The sequence below is a fragment of the Ictidomys tridecemlineatus genome, chromosome 11, assembly GCF_052094955.1.
Source record: "Ictidomys tridecemlineatus isolate mIctTri1 chromosome 11, mIctTri1.hap1, whole genome shotgun sequence".
NCBI classification, from domain to species: Eukaryota; Metazoa; Chordata; class Mammalia; order Rodentia; family Sciuridae; genus Ictidomys; species Ictidomys tridecemlineatus.
Window position 1 is genome coordinate 115,942,007 of NC_135487.1, and position 20,461 is coordinate 115,962,467.

At 42.6% G+C, this 20,461-nt stretch overlaps 1 protein-coding gene across 6 annotated transcripts in view; it reads right to left on the bottom strand.

Moving 5' to 3' along the window:
• Nos1ap (nitric oxide synthase 1 adaptor protein) overlaps nucleotides 1-16,247 on the bottom strand; it is a 297,916-nt gene extending 281,669 nt beyond the window's left edge. For 3 of the 6 annotated variants that reach the window (XM_040287314.2, XM_040287315.2, XM_040287313.2), the window contains exon 1: nucleotides 15,624-16,245. In XM_040287314.2, the coding sequence (XP_040143248.2) occupies nucleotides 15,624-15,728 (105 nt within the window). In that variant the 5' untranslated portion in view covers nucleotides 15,729-16,245. Of the gene's footprint in view, nucleotides 1-15,623 lie in introns of all 6 variants that reach the window. The other 3 variants (XM_078027134.1, XM_078027135.1, XM_040287317.2) reach the window with 3 other exon arrangements.
• Between the last annotated feature and the right edge of the window lie 4,214 nt (nucleotides 16,248-20,461).

The following is a 20,461-nucleotide window of genomic DNA, read 5'->3' on the forward strand; positions in this document are numbered from 1 at the left end:
AAATATATTAGAATTACTTGAAAAAGACTTTAAAACAGTCCTCATAAGAATGCTTCATGAGTTATTATGAATATTCTTGAAACAAATGAGAAAACATAAAGTCTCAGCAAAGAAATAGGAGCTATAACGGTCACAATGCCCAGGCTACAGCCTGCATTAGTTGAACCAAAATCACTACGAGTACTCAGCTATATTAGTCAGCTTTGTGCCACTGTGGCAAAATACCTGAGATAATAAATTTAAAAGGAAGAAAGGTTCACTGGGTTCATGTTTTCAGAGATTTCAGTCCCTGGTCACTTGGTTCTGTTGCTGTTGGTCTGAGGCAGCTCAGCACATCAAAACAGGAACAGGTTGCAGGGGAAGCCTGTTCACCTCCTGGTAGCCAGGAAGCAAACACAGATGGAAGGGGTACCTGGGGCCAGATACCCTTATAGGCACAGCCCCAGTGAACTAACTTCATTCCACCAGGCCCCATCTCCTAAACGGTCCCCCACCTCCTAACAGTGCTACAGGCTGGGGACCAATCCTTCATCATGTGGGTCTTTGTGGCAAACAGTCAAGACCCAAATATGGCATCAGCCATCAGTGGTGTTTTGTTTTGTTTTGTTGGGGGGGGGGGTTGTTTGTTTTGATGCTAGGAATTAAACCCAGGGGTGCTTAACCACTGAGTTATACCCCCAGCCCCTTTTAGTTTTTATATTGAGACAGGGTAGTTAGGGCTTCACTAAGTTAATTCTGATCCTCCTATCTCAGCCTCCCCAGTTGCTGAAATTACAGGCATGTGCCACCATGCCCAGCTTGCTTTGTTTTGGTTTTTTAAACTTCCCAGAGATTTCAATGAGTATCTGAGAACCAGGGCTATAAGGTCATGGGTCTCAAATCCATGTGTCTATCAGTAGCATCTGAAAACCTCAAAAAAGACTCAGTGATCCAGGCCCTATGTTATTTCAACAAACCTGGGCTTATAGCTTTATTTTTTATTGGTTTCCAGGTGATTCTGATTTATGCCAAAAATTGAAAACAACTACTTATTTAATCAAAGGCATCTGCAGGTGATTCTCTTCATTTGTACAAACAGTAAAAACTTTTAACCAGAAGGAAAGAGTTCCATTTAAGTGAACTTGAAGGAGGAGGCAGTTCCCCCTAAACTTTGGATATGGGTGCCGAGAATGTGTGTTTGACCTGGGCTGCCAAAATAAGAAAAAGAAAATTACACACATCAAAGAGCCAGTTTGAAAACGTAGTTGTGGTATAGGTTTGCCTGGCTATGGGAAATAGCATAGGAGCGAGATAATGTTATCTGTCACTTGATCTGTGGGAGACATTAATCTTCCTCTCTGCAAAAAAAAAGAAAAGAAAGAAAAAAACACTTCCCCATGAGTGCCTTCCATTCAAACAGGCTGAATCAGAAAAGGACAAGTTTATAGGCAAGATAACATGGTGGGCTATCTCCATGGTTCAAAAGGCAGTATTTCCTGGGATGAAAGTTTTTCAGCATTTATACTCTCCTGGAAGGCCCCTGAGGCCTCAGAAATGGAGCTGGGAAAGTTAAGGAAGAGGATGTGGAAGTTGAGGGGGACTGAATGCCACCATTAGACAGGAAGTGCACAGGAAGGAACCCAGCAAAGCATAACACTCCCCGGGAAGGAAGGGCTTCCAAAACTGCTCACTCTCTAGCTGTCCCATCACTCAAGAATATCCATTCCTATACCTAGATGTCACCAATATTTCCACTGGAAGTGTCTTTTCAGATGACCCATTGCTACTTAGCAGAGCAGGCCAGTCCCTGGGTCACAAACCTCAGTGGGAAGAACTAAAAACCACTACCTTTAACAGACCATTCACCCTTCAATCCAAACTTGGAAGATATGCCTCAGGATCCTCATCTGCAAAACTAAAATACTAACACACACCCTCATGGGGCCAATGGAGATTAGCTGTTTTTAGAATACTAAAAACAAGGCACAGAGTGGACTGGCAAATGTTAGCTCTTGGTATTTTGAAAGATACACAGCACAAGAGTGGAGAATGGACACCCTGAGCTAGTCTGCCTGGGTTGACTCTGGGACATAGCTGTTAATAGATATGGGCGCTGAGCAAGCTATCCTGCCTTGGCTTCCCCACCTATAAAACTCAGACAATGAAGTACCTTAACTTAAATGGTTATTGGCAGAATTCACTTAATCCTTTCATGGAAAGGGCTTGCCACAGTGCCTGGAACATATTAAGTACTTTTTAAATGGCATGATTATTTTGTGGTTTTGTTTGTTAATTGGTTTGTGTTTGTTTGGTTTTGGTACCAGGAATTGAACCCAGGGGTGCTTAACCACTGACTCACATCCCCAGCCCTTTTAACATTTTACTTTGAGACAAGTCTCGCTAAGTTGCTGAGGCTGCCTTTGAACTCACGATCCTCCTGCCTCAGCTTCCCAAGCCCCTGGGATTACAGGCGTGCACCACTGCGCCTGGCAAAATGGCATGATTATGATGTTAGTTTTCTAGGATGTGGCCAGGGCAGGTACACGGGGAGTCTTTCAGCCTTTCAGGGGCTCGTAGCCTGGATAGAAAGACAAGAAATGCATACATAGAACAATCATGGAAGAACAGCACACAACAGGCCACACATAATTCCATAAGCATGTGAACAGCTTTTCTGTCTGAGTTGTCCTCCTGTCTCCCCCAAACACACACATACACACAAACACACAAGGTAGAGAGTACAGAATGTTCTAATACAATGGGTAGCGAGTATCTCCTTCTTGACCACCACCTTACCCCTAAGGGCCTCTTGGTAGGGATTCACAATCTCATCCAACATTCAAGGCTGTTAATTTCCCAAGCACACTGGTGCACATCTGTAATGCCAGCTATTCAGGAGGCTGAGACAAAATGATCGCAAGTTCAAGGTCAGCCTAAATAGCTTAGCAAGACCCTATCTCAAAAAAATTTTTTTTGTTGTTTTAAAGGGCCAGGGGTACACTTCAATGGTAGAGCATTTGCTTATCCTGGGTGAAGCCCTGGGTTCAATCCCTACTATTGCAAAATAAATAAGTGGAAGGTAGCTACTGTCCTTAGCTCTCATGGACAGATGTTACGAATATAAGACACACAAGTCTCACTGCAAAAAACCAAATGCAGTGGGGGCAGGTAGAGGATTCTAAAATGTCCCAGCACTCTATGAACACTGAACTTGCTGGAAGTGACTTTTAAAATAACTTGAAAGCCAGCTGCACCAATACTGAAACATAAACATGATGCTGAACATAAAGATTGAAGAGGGAAATGTAAGCATCACAAGGTATTAATTAATCCCATGATGCAAGATTCCTTCTGCTTAGCTTACCCTGCTTAAAGAAATATTTATCCAAGAAATTCAGACAAGACATGTGAAGACAGACGACACACTGTACTTAAGATTCTGTGATTTTTAATCCTAACAAGGATTAAAAGGCTGGAACAAATGTAATTGGGGCATGCACCAGAACATAGTTAACCCCTTTTTACTCCATTCCAAAGAGGCTGACAACTATTTTAAGATCACAAAATATTCATGCTGTCTGATTTGCAACTTTAGGAATCAGAGTAATGCTGTAGCTAGATTTTTTCAAGCAGGCATGTGTAATGGAGATAATGTACTACCAAACCTCTGACATATAAAAGAACACTGTGTAGGACTCTTCTGTAGATTAAAACCATACCCAGATGAAACAAAGTACAATTAAATACAACAATAAAAATAGCAGCCCACTCTGTGCCAGGCACTGTGCTACATCACTTAAGGGATAACTCATTGAATCCTCTCATTAACCCTAGGAAGTATGTAAAGTTTGTAACCTGTTTTTTAAATGAGATTGCTATAGGAGAAATTTAAAGTAATTCAAACAAGGTTACATAACATGTAAGGGATAGAGCCAGGATGTGAACCCAATTATGGTAGCCCCTGAATTTACGCTATCCTATGCTGCCAACCAAATTCATGTCATAAAAATTATAAAACAGTCCGGCGCCGTGGCTCATGCCTATAATCTCAGCAACAAGGGAAGCTAAGGCCAGCCTGGTCAACTTAGCCAGGCCTTGTGTCAAAACTAAAATATTAAAAAGGGCTGGGGATATAGCTCAGTGATAAAACACTTACTAGCATAAATGAGGCTCTGAGTTCAATCCCCTGTACCATGTTTTTTAAAAAGGGACGGCCAGGCATGGTGGCACATGCTTGTAATCCCAACAGGTCAGGAGGCTGAGCAGTAAGTCACAAGTTCAAAATCAGCAAGTTAGTGAGGTCCTAAGCAAACTTAGCTAGACCCTGTCTCAAAATGAAAAATAAAAAGGGAGGCTGGGATTGTGGCTCCGTGGTAGGGCACTTGCCTGACATGGGTGAGACACCAGGGTTGATTCTCAGCACTGCAAATAAATAAATGAATAAAATAAAGGTTCATCAACGGGGCTGGGGATGTGGCTCAAGCAGTAGCGCGCTCGCCTGGCATGCGTGCGGCCCGGGTTCGATCCTCAGCACCACATACAAAGATGTTGTGTCCGCCGAGAACTAAAAACTAAATATTAAAAAAAATTCTCTCTCTCTCCTCTCTCTCCTCTCACTCTCTCTTTTTAAAAAAAAAAAGGTTCATCAACAACTAAAAAACATAAAAATAAAGTAAAAAGGGCTGGGGATGTGGTTCAGTGGTTAATTGCCTCTGGGTTCAATCCCTAGCACCAAAAAGAAAAGGGGGGATGGGAAGACAGTGAGGGGGATGGAGGCTGAGAATGTAGCTGAGAGGTAAAGTGCCCTGAGCTTTAAAAATAGCATCAATTCATTAATGAGAATGCAACAGGTTGAAAAGAGGTATTTCATATAAGTGACAATTAGTAAATGACAATTACCTACTCTTGAAATTGGGCATATGCTCTAAACTCAGATTCTGATTCCACTGGACATTCATCACTGGAATTTAATTTAGGAAAAAAACGCTTACTCGACACTTCTATGGGAAGGAAGTCGCACTCTGTGAGGTGGGGATGGAGAGAGATCAGAAAGATACATGGCAGCTGAGTGCACTGGGTCACCAGAGGCTAAGAGTTGCAGGATAAAAGCAAGAAAAATGGTCAGGAGAAGACTGGAGCCAACTGAGGTATCTTCCACTATGGGTGACTCAGGAAGGCTCTGGCCATCCTTACAGGCAACACTTTAGAAATTACATTCACTAATTTAAAAATAAATTTCCTGGCATGGGGGCAGAGCTCCATGGCAGACATTTGCTCAGCGTGCACAAGGCCCTGGGTTCAATTCTGGGCTCTAGGGAAAAAAGCAAGCACCATGCATTTTCTATATGCAAGGCACTCCACTTAGCACCACAGAAGACACAGGGGGTGGAGAGACAAGGACCCGGATCATGACCACATAGGGATGGAAACTGGACAGAGCCAAGCAGCTCTAATACAAGTAGAGTTTGGTCAGTCTCTCTAATTCAGAGGAGGGGACAGTGATATTCACTTCCTGAGTGACATGAACTGGGTGGGGAAACCTCACAGAGGGTTAAGGAATGGTGAGCATTCTGGAAGGGTTAAATAACTGTTCAACAACAGAAAGCCTTTAGTTTCATGCTAAGAATCTTGAAACTAATCCAGCAGGCTTAGGAACTTTTACAGTTTTGAGTGGAAAGATGACAACTCATTTTGAGGAACATTATTAGAGCAAAAGTTACTATGATGGAAGGGATAAGAGGAAAACTGGAGGTCTTCAGAAGGTGACAAGAGTCTCGCTGAAGAGTTAACTGAACCGGATCTGAGCAATCCTCCAAAGTGTCAGCCCTGCAAACCCAACAAGATGGTGGGGTGGTTAGAAGAAGGATAAAGTCAGAAGAAAGATTTGATTTCCAGCTGGTTGCGTGATGGGATCGGCAACAGGTCAGGGTAGCCAGCTAACAGACACCACAAGAGGTGAGGATGGGTGTGACCCAAAGGAGAAGGAGGTCCAAAGCGGGAGAAAGAGAGGCAGACACGGAAGTAGAGCAGGTACTGTCAGAGCAGCAGAGCCTCACCACCCACAAGCAGGTGCAGAGAGCTGAATCACAGGACAGGATGCTCAGGAAGGAAGGACAAAAAGACTGAGGACAGAGAAGGTGAGAATAGAACAATTTCCACATGGTACTCAGGACAGAGGTCAGCAGGGCACAGCCAAGGGAATAAATCAAGAAACTGCAGAAGGTAGACCATGGTCTCAAGAGGCTCCACTGTGAAAGGAAGAGAGCCAATACTTTCAACATAGAAGGAGGCAGAGAAAAGAGACTTTTCAGAGAGGGAAGGCCACAGCATATTCTTGGGCAAAAAGCAGTGAATCAGTAGGAGGCAGATATAAACCTGCCAAGGAGGGTGGGGGCGTGGACTAAGCCAATTAACAAAACAAAGACAGACTAGCCTGGCAAGGAGGGCAAATGAAGGAAGAGTCCCCAACCTGATGGCCAAGGCCTGTACTCCCAGCCACTGAGAAGGCTGAGCCCGGAGGATGCCAAGGTCTAGGCTTAGTGAGAACTTATCTCAAAATTAAAAAAAATACAAGGGCCTGCAGGTGTAGCTAAGTGAGAGAGCACTTGTGGGTTCAATACCCAGTAATGCAACAAGAAAAAGGATTTGTCAAAATTATAAAACTCTGTAATCTTTTTAAAAATATTTTTTGTAGTACCCGGGGATTGAACTCAGGACCTTGCACATGCTAAGCAAGTGCTCTAACACTGTGCTCCATTCCCAGCCATTTTTGGTTTTTCTTTCATTCTTTCTTTCTTGAGTTGATTTGTGATCCTCCCGCATCAGCCTCTGGAATAGCCAGGATTAGAGGTCTGTGCCGCAGCCCAACTGGCTGGGCAAAATAAGGGGGGGGGGGAATAACTTGTATACGTTGATACAGCAGGAGTAGGAGCCGTTTATAGCAGGACAACAGAGGTATTTATACATTTTGCACAGCTTATCTTAATTAGCATAAACTAGATACATCAGTCAACCAATAAGGAATCTCTATACTTAATGGCTCGCTTTTGTTACTTCTCAAACCACTCCCTCTGGCATTTTGCCAGGCACCATCCAGACTTGTTTACGAACTCTAACATTTCTCTGGCAAAATGCCAGGTGCCATCCTGACTTGTTTACAGACTCTAACAGGTCTGTGCCATTGCACATCTTTGTATTTCAAAGAACAATATCAAGAAAGTGAAAAGACTATTCAGAGAATGGGTGAAAAATATTTGTAAATCCATATAAGCCAGAACATATAAAGAACTCTCAGAACTCAACAATTAAAGGAGCCTGGACTAGGGGTGCATGCCTATAATCCAAGCAGCTCAAGAGACTGAGACAGGAGGATCACAAGTTCAAAGCCAGCCTCAGCAACTTGGCAGGGCCTTAAGGAAACTAGTGAGACCCTGCCTCAAAATAAAATATAAAAAGGCTGGGGATGTGGCCCCTGGGTTCAATCCCTTGTACTACTACTACTACTACTACTACTACTAATAATAATAATAATAATAATAATAGACAATCCAAGTTTTAAATGTCCAGGGGATCAGAATAGACATTTCTCTAAAGAAGAGACTCAAATGGTCACCAAAACATGAAAAAGATGTTTTATGTCATTATTCAACATAAAAATGCAAATCAGAACCACATGAGATACCACTTCATACCCACAAGTCCAGCTAGAATAAAAATCTCAGATAATAAGTGTTGGTGAGGATTTGGAGAAATCACACAGCTAATGAAAAACTAAAATGATGTACCACGCTGGAAAAGAAGTTAGCAGTTTCACAAACAGTTAAACATAGTTACCATTGGTTATCACCCAGCAATTTCACTCCTTACCCACCCAGGAGAAATGAAAACATATATCTGCACAAACACTTGTACAGGAATATTTATAGCACTGTTGATAACAGTCCAAAAAATGGAAGCAATCAAAATATCACAAACTGATGACCAAAATGTTTTATATCTGTACAATGGAATATTATATAGCCATAAAAAGGTACAAAGTACTGACATATATAACATTACATAAACATTACGCTAAGTGAAAGAAGTCAGATACAAAAGACCACACACTATATGATTACATTTATATGAAATGTCCAAAATAGGCAAATCTAGAAAAAGAAATTAAATTAGTGGTTGCTTAGGGCCGGAGTAAAGAGGAATACAAAGGAGTGATAGCTAAAGTGTACGGGGGAGGAGGTTGTTTTGTTTGTTTGTTGGAGTACAGAGGATTCAGGGATGCTTTACCATTGAGCTACTTCTCCAGCCCTTTTTATCTTTTGCCCAGATTGGTCTAGAACTTGAGATCCTCCTATTTCAGCCACCCGAGTCCCTGGGATTACAGGTGTGCACCTCTGCACCCAGCCAGGATTTCTTCTTGAGATGATGAAACTGTTCTAAAATTGACAGGGGAGTGGTGATCACACATGTCTGTGAATAAACTAAAAGCCAATGAATTATACATTTTAAATGGATAAATTATATGATATCTGAATTCTAACTCAATAAGGCTATTAGAAAGAAGAAAGGGCAGGAGCGAGGAAGCTCTTTTTCCAAATCAGGTAGGAAGAAGCAAAGTAGTAGGGCTCTAGTTTGCAGTGTAGGGCAGGAAAACAGAAAGGAAGTAAAAGGTCCAGACAGGGTCACCGGCTGCTCAGGCCAGCAGGATAAGGACAGTTTAAAGATCACCGAGGAGTTACAGACTGCCCGAAGGCAATAAAACTAAAGAGGAGGCAGGTAATTATAGACAAAGAAAGCACTGGAGTTCTTCAAGTTCTTGGAAGTAGCAGCGTTATGAGTGAGCAATAATACACACTGAGTCAAGTCCGATTAGGTTCCTGGATATAGATGACTGGCAGAGGGCATCATTTCAGATGGCTGCATGATTCTGATCACTAAAAAGGACTGGGATATTGTAGGCAAACGAGCCATGACTGAATGCCATAAAATCATGAAATGTATTGACTAAGGGAGAAATAGATCTGTTCATCAAATCCCAATAAATCAGCTATAGAGGAATACGCTGAGACACCTGAGAGCAATGTAAGGATAAATAAAAATAAGTGTCCCCAAAAGCCCACATTAAAGGGGCTGGGAAAGTAGCTCAGTGGTGGAGCAATTGTCTACCAAGCATGAGGCCCTGGCTGTGATTCCCCTGTAGCTCCACAGTAAAAAATGCTGGACTGAGTAGCGTACACACCTGTAATCCCAGCAAGAGGGGAGGCTGAAGCAGGAGGTTTGCAAGTTTAAGGCCAGCCTCAGGAACTTAAGGATTTAACAAGACTCTGTCTCAAAATCCAAAAGGCCTGGAGATGAGACTGAGTGGTTAAGTGCTTCTGGGTTCAGTCCCCAGTATCAAAAAAATAATGATAATAACAGGTGCCATCTCTGAGACTCATTGTCATTTTTATTGAGGAATAGGGATGTCCCTGAGTGGTACAGCACTTCCGTAGCAAGCAGGAGACCCTGGGGTTCAATCCCCAGTACCACTAAACATTTAAAAATAAACAGAAGTGCTATGAGCAGAAGATAAAAACGTGTTTTCAAAGTATCTGGACAAATAAGAAAGTGAAATGAACCTCCACTTTTTTTAACTTTTTTTTTTTTTAGTTGTAGATGGACACAATACTTTTTATTTGGGTGGTTGTTGTTGTTGTTATCATTATTATATTATTATTATGTGCCAGGGATCGATCACTGAGCCACAACCCCAGCCCCATTAATCTCCACTTTTAATGATGCCATCAAGCCATTCATCCGAATTGCTGCTAATCTAGATAGAACCCTTAATCTGGGTGAAGGGAAGGGATGAAGCATAAATACCCAGGGGATAGTAGAATGGCTCTGAGAACTCTTTACCATGCCCTGAAGCTCAGGTGACTCAGGGACATCCCATTTATGGTGCATGAACACATACAGCATCTTTAACTGTAAGCCCTCATGCCAGTGTGTCAAGAGGTATCCATCCACGGGTAGCCTGCCATGTGGATTATTGGAAACTCTAAATGCACATCATGGAGACCATTAACCAATGAAGTCATTTAGCAAGGAGAGAAATATGGCCAGAGAATTCAGTTCTGATCAGACCAAGTACTCACAAACCTCAAAAATCACTCCATTACATGACAATATATTTATTGCTTTCAGACTCTTTCAAATAAGTAACTTCTTCTACCTGTCAAATACTTTTTACTGCCAACTATGTATGTATCTATCTTTGGGACCTGAGTAAGGGGAGAGAGAGAGAGAAAAACCTGAGACAAAGTACTTAAAATACATTCTATATCATTAGAGAAGATATAGGCAGAGAGGAAAGAACAAAGTTTTGTGGTAGAGTGATCCGAAAATGGCTTCAGCAATAGCTCATCCCAGGTACAATTTTGCAATGTGAAATTGACATTCCCTCATCAAGAAGTGGATTGTTCCTCTTTCCCTTATAGCCTGCTTTGATCAATAGAATGTATCAGAAGTGCTTCCCTATAACTCAAAAGACCAGACCCTAAGAACTTCCTCCTTCCTGCTTGGCTCAGGAGAGCCAATGGCCAAACCAACCACCAAGAGGCCATGAGGAAACCCAAGGAAGCCAGTGGAGATAGACATGCAGAGGACCACTAAGTCACTCGCCATATAAGCAAAGCCTTCTAGAACTTTCCAGCCTAGACACAGGTAAATGCAGCTAAGGGAAAGATCACTACATGCAACAGCCTAACCTGTTTCTGACGCACAAATCATGAGCAAACTAAAGAGCTGTCAATTTAAGCTACTGGGTATTAACGTAGTTTGCTCTACAGCAATAGATACCTGAAACGAAATTGAAGTCCCAAAACAAGGGGAGAATCCTGGCAATGTTGTTATGTAGCTATGTGATCTGAGGTCAATGATTTCCCCTCTGGACCTCAATTTCCTCATCTGTAAAATGAAGAGGTTGTACCAAATGAGCTAAGGTGCCTCCCAGTTCTGACAATCTGAACCATTCATGTGGATATCAGCAAACAGTCCAGGCAACCAGAGTGCTAGGAATTCAGAGGGAGAAACTGCTTCAGTATCCAAGTCACTACTTCAGTATCCAAGTCACTACTTCAGGAGCGGAAAGAGAGGTATAGACCTGGGATGCGAGGCTCCAAAGAGGCAGCAACTACAACAATGCAGGCACATAGCACTTAATAAAAAATCATCATTATCTGATGAATCGAATCAGTTCCTTGATTCTGGATAAGTTAATCTCTCTAATCCCCAGTTTTTTTCATCTGCTTCTATAAATGAAAACATCTTTGTATGTGAAAGCTTCATAAAAATCAAAAATCATCTAGAAATCCAAAATATAACTATATTAGTAATACTTTTATTATTCTTTACATCATTGTCTTTAGAAGCCTCCTTTTCACCAAGCAAACAGAGAGAGCCAGTTGATGGCACTGGCCACCAAGAAATTGTATCAAAAGATGGAGAGGGGGGCTGGGGCTGTAACTCAGTGGCAGAGCACTTGCCTAGCATGTGTGAGGCACTGGGTTCGATCCTCAGCAAAAATAAATAAATAAAATAAAGACATTCTGTCCATCTACAACTATAAAAAATTTAAAAAAGAAAAAGATCAAGAGGCAGGTTCTAAGGGGCCACAAAATTTCAGCCACCTCCCAGCATTGGTCAGTGAGCCAGGTATCCATACTGAACACAGAGCCCTGGTATCCCTTACAAGAAGCTCTTAGCCCAAGGGGAAATCTGGAAACATCCCAGCATCTTAAAAGTGTGAATAATTGCCAGGTGTGGTGGTACACACCTATAATTCCAGTAATCCAGGAGGCTGAGGCAGGAGGATCATAGGGTCAAAGCCCACCTCAGCAACTTAGTGGGGTCCTAAGCAACTTAGCAAGATCCTGTCTCAAAATAAAAAGGACTAAGAGTGTAGATCAGTGAAAAAGTGTCTCTGGGTTCAATCCTCAGTACCAAAAAAAAAAATGCAAATAATTATGAATAATTTCCTACATCAGAATCCCAGAGATCAGCAACCTGAGGATACTGCTCCAGAGAGCTATGAATCAAACCCTGCCTGGCATAGAGTGAATACTCCACAAAAATCATTGAATAAGCAAGCACTGGATTTAGGAGTCTGAAGTCAAATCTCTAAGTTTAAACACTAGCTTTGGTGCACACAGCTGTGAGCAATGAGACAGGCAACAATCTCCCAGTTTATAACAGACATGGAGACTCATCTCGTAGAAAAGTGAATGAGAATTAAATGAAGTATTGAAGGTGAAAAACAATTAGGATTCTGCTTAATTAGTGTATATATAAGTGCACAGAACCTCTGCATAGAACCCAACCCTTTCAGCCTCAGCTGGGTGCAGTGGTGCACATCTGTAATACCAGCAACCCAGGAGGCTGAGATGGGAGGATCACAAATTCGAAGCAACTTAGCCTCTGTCTCAAAATTAAAAAGGAAAAGGGCTGGGGACACAGCTTAGTGGTAAAATGCCCCTGGGTCCAATCACAGTACAAAAAAAATTGTTTTTCATCAAAAAAAGAACCTTTCAGTCTCTGCAGACCCAGAAAATGAGAGGCATACATCCAAACAATCACTCCATCCAATGTTGATTCTGAAAAATTGCCAGCCCTTGAAGTCTTGGGCTCATTTTCCAAGGGTACCTGACAAGGCGATGATACATTTGTATTTTACAGCCTGTGTTTTCCCACAGCAAGGGAAGAGTGTGGTGTGGATTCAACTCTGAAATCCCAGTGATTGGGAAGTTTCATGGACACTGCTCTGTAGGAGATATGAAAACCAGCCAGAAGAAGCACTTACCAGGTACATGTGGGACAGAAAAGCTTCTTCTTCCACCTCTACTTGGGTCTTGACTGACACAATGAATGTGCCAGTGTCCAACATCAACTATAAAGAGCTGGGAGTTAAGACCCAAAGTCCTCACAATCAGCCTTTGCCCAAGGAAGCTCCACCACTGCCTGTACTGTGTGCCCTTGTCCTTTCTTCTCTCTCTTGCCCCTCTCAAAGCAGAATCACTGGTCCCCATGCCTCTGCGTTAGGAACACAGCTAAGATCAACTACGGCTATGCCTCCTCTTAATGACCACCACCGTCTGTCAATGCAGGGAAGTTACTATAGGAACTACATCACACAGCCCCCAGACATTTGCTTAGAAAAGAAACTGTATGTTTGGTGCTGGGAAAGGAAGAAAAAGATCCAGCAAGTGGGAGGCAAGCCCCAAGTTCAGTATTTCTCAAAGTCTGGTTGCAATCACATGAAATCACCTGGAATGCTTGTTAAAGGCTCACATTCCTTAGCTTCCCCCTAGATGTATCAAATTAAAATTGGGACATGGCAAGAACTGGACCTTTTAATGCCCTATGCACACCAAGTTTTAACACCTATATGAGACCAAATACACAGGACAGTAAGAAAAGAATAAAAAGACTTAAAGACGCTTTAAGTGTGACCTCCATTCTTACACTAATTCTTACAAAAGAGTGCACTGGTAAATCAAACAAGATAAAAGCCAACTTCCCAATTGATGTACTTCTGGATATCTAAAAAAATTAAATCATCACTATGATGAAAACTTTAACATCAAAAACCTGTTCACCAGCTGGGCTTGGTGGCGCATGCCTGTAATCCCAGTGGCTCAAAAGGCTGAGGCAGGAGGATCACGAGTTCAAAAGCCAGCCTTAGCAACTTGGTGAGGCCCAAAGTAACTCAGCTAGACTCTGTCTCTAAATAAAATATTTTTTAAAAAGTAAAGGGGTGGGGGCTAGGGATGTGACTCAGTAATTAAGTTTAATCACCAGTACCAAAAAGAAAACCTGGGGGCTGGGGATGTGGCTCAAGCGGTAGCGCGCTCGCCTGGCATGCTTGTGGCCCGGGTTCGATCCTCAGCACCACATGCAAACAAAGATGTTGTGTCTGCCGAGAACTAAAAAATAAAGATATTTAAAAAAAAAAAAAAAAGAAAACCTGGGTTTAAATCACCAAACCCTGGATTTAATCACCAGTACTAAAAGAAAAAAGAGAAAGAAAAAGAAAGTCTGAGGTGATTCTGGGCAACTTGGTGAGATCCTGTCTCAAAATAAAAAATAAAAGAGCTGGTGATGTGGCTCAGAAGTGAAGAGATTTCTTAGCATGTATGAATCTCTGGGTTCAATCCCCAGTAAAACAAAATAAAAATGCTCACCAAACCAGCAAGCCACAATAAAAACTAACCCAAATATCCTATCTTAGAATCAGCCAGATCTACTCAAGAGATGAGAGAAGTGAGATAAGCTGCTGCTTGCAGCCCCACTCAAGTCTTAGACATACCCAGTAATTCAGCTCTGCATTCCATGGCAGGTTTGGTGACTAAGAAGTGGGATGTCTCCCCTAAGCTCTAGCCAATATGGTTTGGGAGGAACTTTTAAGGGGAGAAAAAAATTAAAACTAAGATTCCCCAATTCATCTCCTTAACAAATGAAAAAAAAACTTAAGATAATTGACTACACTAAACACATATCAGATGCTTAAAAAAATGCTTTGTGATTGAAATGATCCTTGCATGAGATTCTATCCTCCTGTATGCACAGTCATGAAAGAGAAAAAGGGAACAGAGTAAAACTGTCTTCACATAAAAAGTACTGTTTTCAAAACCATCAATACGCAACCTACCTAGAGGGGCAATACTTTATTTCATTTAGTGACCAGCACATTGTAGACGCTGAAAGTCTCTGAGCCTTTAAGTAACCAGAGAAGTCAAGTGGTATGAAGCAGGAGGAGAGAGTCCTTTTTCAACAGAAAAGCACTCTTTCTCAGTGATGAGCAGTGGAATCCTCCACTGCAATTTCACAAATCAGAACTCCGCACTGAAGGAGGTACATCACAGCGACCAGCCTTATATACACCTGATGGTCCATTATTGGCTTTGACCCCACCCCTGCCCAAAAATGGACCTAGGACTTTCCCCTGATGCTGAAAATTCTAATCATCCCAGCTAAATTCCTAGGCAGTCGATGCTAAAACTTAACATTACATACAAGGGTAGCAAACAGCTTTCACCCACCCACTCCCGAGGCCACCCTCAATTCAATGCCTGGTCATGATTTAGAAACTCACTTAACACCCACCCGGACCCGCTTACCTGGAATCATAAACAAACAAACAAACAAACAAACAAACTGTATTCTCTTCCTCAATCAGGAAGCAAGCATTCCTCTTTTAAAAGACATTCCTGAAAGCACCTCCCAAGGGAGCCCGGCAGGTAAATAACACCAGGGCTTCCTTAAACCGATTCTAAAGAACCAGGTGTCCACGCTGCGCTCATTCACCTGCCTCTCCTCCAAAGGAGGGTTCTGCGAAGTAACTCAATCCATTCCTAGGCCGGCAAGGATGGGGGAGACTGCAGGTGGAAAGGGTGGGGGGTGAAGCCATGCCGCTCAAACTTTGCAGTTGCTCTTTGGCAGTTCTGGGAGGGAGACCGTGGAATTTTATATTGAAAAGGGGGAGTCACCTTCCCTAACAGAAAGGTCCGCAAATTGGCCTAACCCACTTGCTCTGCGTCCAGGATGGTTGTGCATCCCATCCACTCAGACATAACCCCTCCTGGGCACTACCCTCCCCATAACCCCCTCACCTTGGCCTCAAAGCAGATGCCGTGCTGGAAGGCGTCCTCATTGTGCAAAGGGATCCTCAGGTCGTGCCCATCGTCCACAAGGTTGTACTTGGTTTTGCTGGGCATGGTGACCCACGATGGACACGCTCCTCCAGAGGCGACGCTGGCTGCAACGGCAGCAGGAAGGGGCTGTCTAGACCCCGAGGAGGAGAGATTGGGACCGAATGAAGCGGCGTTGGCGGGGACAGCGGGGCGCGGGGTGGGCAGCGCCCTGGCCGCGCGGCTGCTGGGCGGCAGCGGGAACCGGGACCCGGAGCTGTGCCTAGGGCCAAGCGGCAGCGGGCGGCGCGGATGCGGGCGACGCGAGCGGCGCTGTGGCCGCGCTATTCCTGCTGGCGAGGAGGGCGGCGGGGGAGGCGGTGGCGGGAGCGGGCGGTGCGGCGCCCCGGCCCGGAAAAGGGAGCGGTGGGCCCGCGGCCCAAAGCGGGAATGGGCGCGACGCCGGCCCCAGATCAGTGGCGCGGACAGCCCGGGACGAGGAAGAAAAGGCGGCGGCGGCGGTGGCGGCGGCGGCGGTGGCGGCGGCGGAGCGGGGTGCCTGTCACGGAGACGCCGGATCAGCCGCCAGCGAGCGGCTCCTCCTGCGGGGCGGGCCCGGGCCGACTCCTCCCGCCGGGCGCCGAGGCCCCGCCCGCCGCCGGGTCCGCCCCCGCGCGCCCCGCGCCGCCTGCGGAGCAGGTGAAAGTCCCCGGAGCGCAGCGCCGGGTCCTGCCAGTTGAGCCCGGCCCCGGGATCCCGGGAACTTCGCCCGGGCCCAGACCGCCTGGAAGCCAGCTCAGCCCGGTTTTCGCGTTTTACGGGCAATTTCTGAGCCGGGCGTAGTTATCAGCCACGTAGCCTAAGTTTTTTGTTTGTTCGTTTGTTTTTGATTTTGTTTTTGCTTCGTTTTTTACAGAGTGTAGAGTGTGGTGTGGTTTTGTTTGACCAGGAAGGCCCACGTCCTGTCCCATCTATCCCAATCTGCGTCCCGCTCATTCTCAGTTCTGCTCCTAGTGGAGGAGTAGGGGTAAGGGGGAGCAGTTGTCTTAGGCACTTTCTGTCCCTCGGGGCAGCGATATGTCACTTGTGTTTGGAGTTTAGGTAGGGTGCCTGTGGGGAGAATTTAAATATTTAAAAGTCATCACCATCCTTGAGGAAATGGGGTAGGCGGAAAAGGAGTACAAAGGACCAAAGGATCCAGAATGTTTTTATGTCCTTAAACAACCTTCTATAACTAGGTTGGACCAAATGAGCTTCCAGGTTATCTCTGATTGGCATATTATTGTTCCTTTCTTGAACAATGCTTGAGTTGTTAGATTTGCCTATTGTAAAGAAGGGGCTATTCATTTTTCTCCTTTATACCAAAAGTTTTTCAGAAAACTTGCCTAGTTATTTCCATCTCAGAAGAGATTGGATAATGGAAGGATTGTAAGATGAATGTCCAGTTTCCTAACTGTAAATTATGCAAATGATGGACCCATAGGAGACATTAATGACCAAATATTAAGTATCTGACAAAAGAGCATAGGTAGATACATATAACAGGTACAATATATGTGGCTTAATACTAATCCATAAATCCAGAAATAACCAATCAAACCAGTACCCAAGCCAGCCAAAGCTGAATTACTTAGACGAAAGGGTCAACACTTTCATGGAATTAATTGCCATAAACTTGCTTTCCCCCACCAGCCCTACTGGCTACTAGGGGTTGAACCCAAGTTCTTGTACATACTAGGCAAATAATAAGCTATATCCCTAATCCTTTTTATTTTATTCTCAGACAGGGTCTCACTTAATAGCCCAGACTGGCCTCAAATTTATGATCCTCCATGCCAGGGCCCATGGCACACACCTCTAATCCCAACCACTCAGGAGACTAAAACAGGACTAAGCAATTTAGGGACATTCTGTTTCAAAATAAAAATATAAAAACAACCGAGGATGTGGCTCAGTGGTTAAGCACCCCTGGGTATCCCCAATTTGGTATCCCCAATACCAAAAAAAAATTAAAAAGTATGCATATTAAATTTTATAAATCTCTGCATTCCTGTGATCCCAGTGACTCCAGAGGCTGAGACAGGAGGATCTTAAATTCACATCCAGGTTGGGACCAGGATGGGAAACTTGGTGAGACCCTGTCTCAAAATAAAAAAATAAAAAGAACTTGGAATATAACCAGTGGTAGAGTGTCCTTGGGTTCAATCCTCAATATCACAATTTCAAAACAAAACAAAACAAAACAAAACAAAAACTTGTGATTCTCCGATCTCAGCTTCCCAAATTGCTGGGATTACAGGAGTGTGCCACTGTCATGTGCAACTGTTAACCTGCTTTTAATGCCTGTGGGCACATCCATTGAAGGCCACTCATAGACCAGACATCACTGATCACTTTTTGTCTAGGCCAGCCTGGAAAATCACCAGGAAGTATCCTGATGAAACTTCCTGAACCATTTCATGATAAACTTACATAAGAGAATACATTATTACGGTAATTATATTTCTCATCTTGCCCCATAAAGCTAAAGTACAACTGCCCTTTCCTGTCTATTGCTATTCCCTATCTGCTGAAATCAGCGGTCAAGTTGTAGTAACTGCTGGAATAGTTCCCTAAACAAAAGCAAACTAATCCCTGGGACAAATTAATCACATACATTGTGCTGTAGATTTTATTATATTCGAAAATATTAGTAAGAACCAAAAATAATTTATAGTGAGGAAGTACACCACTAACCTTTTTATAAATACAGGACAAAAAAGTCTAATCAGCCATGTTTGACTCTTTGAATGTCACTGTGGTTTTAATATGCAGAAATGCACTCTATAAAACCTGGCACAGTAATTCAACAACTTAAAGGCAAAGCCTTAAGTAACAATTTCATTTACGTCTCATATTCCCTCTCAAATTAAAATGTCCTCTGACTCCAAGTGACATTTTTTTCTAGATTAACTTGTTTTGTTTTGATTTGTTTGCATTTCTGGGGATGAAATCCAAGCACACTCTACCACTGAACTACATGCTCAGTCTTTTTATGTTTTTTATTTTGAGACAGGCTGTCACCAAGTTGTTGAAGCTGGTCCTGAACTTGTCAACCTCCTACCTCAGTCTCCGGAGTAACTAGGATTATATGTATGCTCTGACCTGCCCAGCTTTAACACATTGTTTATAGACAAGAAACAAACAAAAACGTAGAGTCCCAGAGCTATTTCAGGGTTTGGTACAGAAACTACCACATAATAGACATCTAATAAATTATTTATAGAACTAAATAATAATAGTGGCTAATTCTCATTAGCTTTCTCTGTATCAGGCATTGTTCTTAGCATCCTATAGGTATTATCTCATTTAATATTCAAAACAACCATAAAGTAACTTCCATTTTACAAAGAAACTAAAGCACAGAGGAATTTGCATAACTTGCCCAAGGTTACCCTTACAAAGGAAAGGAGTCAGGATTTTAATCCAAGTCAATTCTATATCCACAGGTGGAAACTGGATGGCTGTGGCAAGCTTCATATTGAAAATAAAGTCAAATTCAAGGTCTATTTTATTTAGGTGTGTTTTGTAAGCTAAGCTATATTTATTATATTTCAGTTAGATGAAATGTTCCAAAAAGGAGAAGCCTTTTCTCTGCTTTGATTTCAACTAATATAATGTCAATGCACAAGGTATGTGTGTATCTTCCAGAAACAATGGACATCCAAAGTAATTTCCTTTTCCTTTTTTTTTTCCTAGCTACGATTTCAATCTTGCCTTTCATCATTAAATATAGGTGAACTTCAGCCTCAGAATTTCCACATTCATAAAAAATGAATTGAGTATTCTTATAGTGAATGACAGGTACCTATAACACTTTCTGTATCTATTTGTAGTATAGACATTGCATAATAAAAATTTAATTTGAAGTGCATTTAATTAAAATATAAGTTGTTGCCAGGCGTGGTGGCATATGCCTGTAATCCCAAGTACTGGGGAGGCTTAGGCAGAAAGATCACAAATTGGAGGTCAGCCTGGGCAATTTAGTAAGACTCTGTCTCAAAATAAAATAAAAAGGGCTGAGGTTACAGCTCAAAGGTAAAGTGCTTGCCTAGCATATGCAAGGCCCTGGGTTCAATGCCCAGTACCATAAAAAAAATGTGTGTGTATGTGTGTATTATATATACATACACACATATGTATAAAATATACATATATAAATAGATTTCAATCACATAATACTATAATACTTCCTATGTTAACTTTGTTTACATTTTAATTATAGATCTGGGGATGTGAATCTGTGGTAGAGTAGCTGCCTAGCATGCTCAATGCCCTAGGTTCAGAGATGTTTTAGCCTGCCTCCTTTATTATAAAGAAAAAGAGCCAGAAACTCAGAGAGATTAATTTGTCTAGTTAAAACTATGGACTAGAGCTCCTACCTCAGTAATCTTTTCATCACACAACGATAGGTTATAAATGAGTTGAGCATTGACAGCAAACTTTACTTTTAGTACATATTTGGCACTGAGAAAATTAATTTGCTTTTGCTCATTAATTCCTACTTTGTCATACAAAGCACTGCATATGCATTGTCTCACTTTTCCATATGACATAGTTACTATCCATATCTCCATTTTACATGAGAAAACAGGATGAGAGAGAGAAGAAATTTTTTAGGTTATAAAGCAATAAGTCTAGGAATCCTTGCCTGAATACAGCTTGCACAGATTAAAAATTATGTCAGCTTGCTCTAGATATGCAGAGAACTCACAAAAATCTTTGTATCAATAAAATATTAAACATGAACAACACATTATATAATTTCCTACTATTGGATA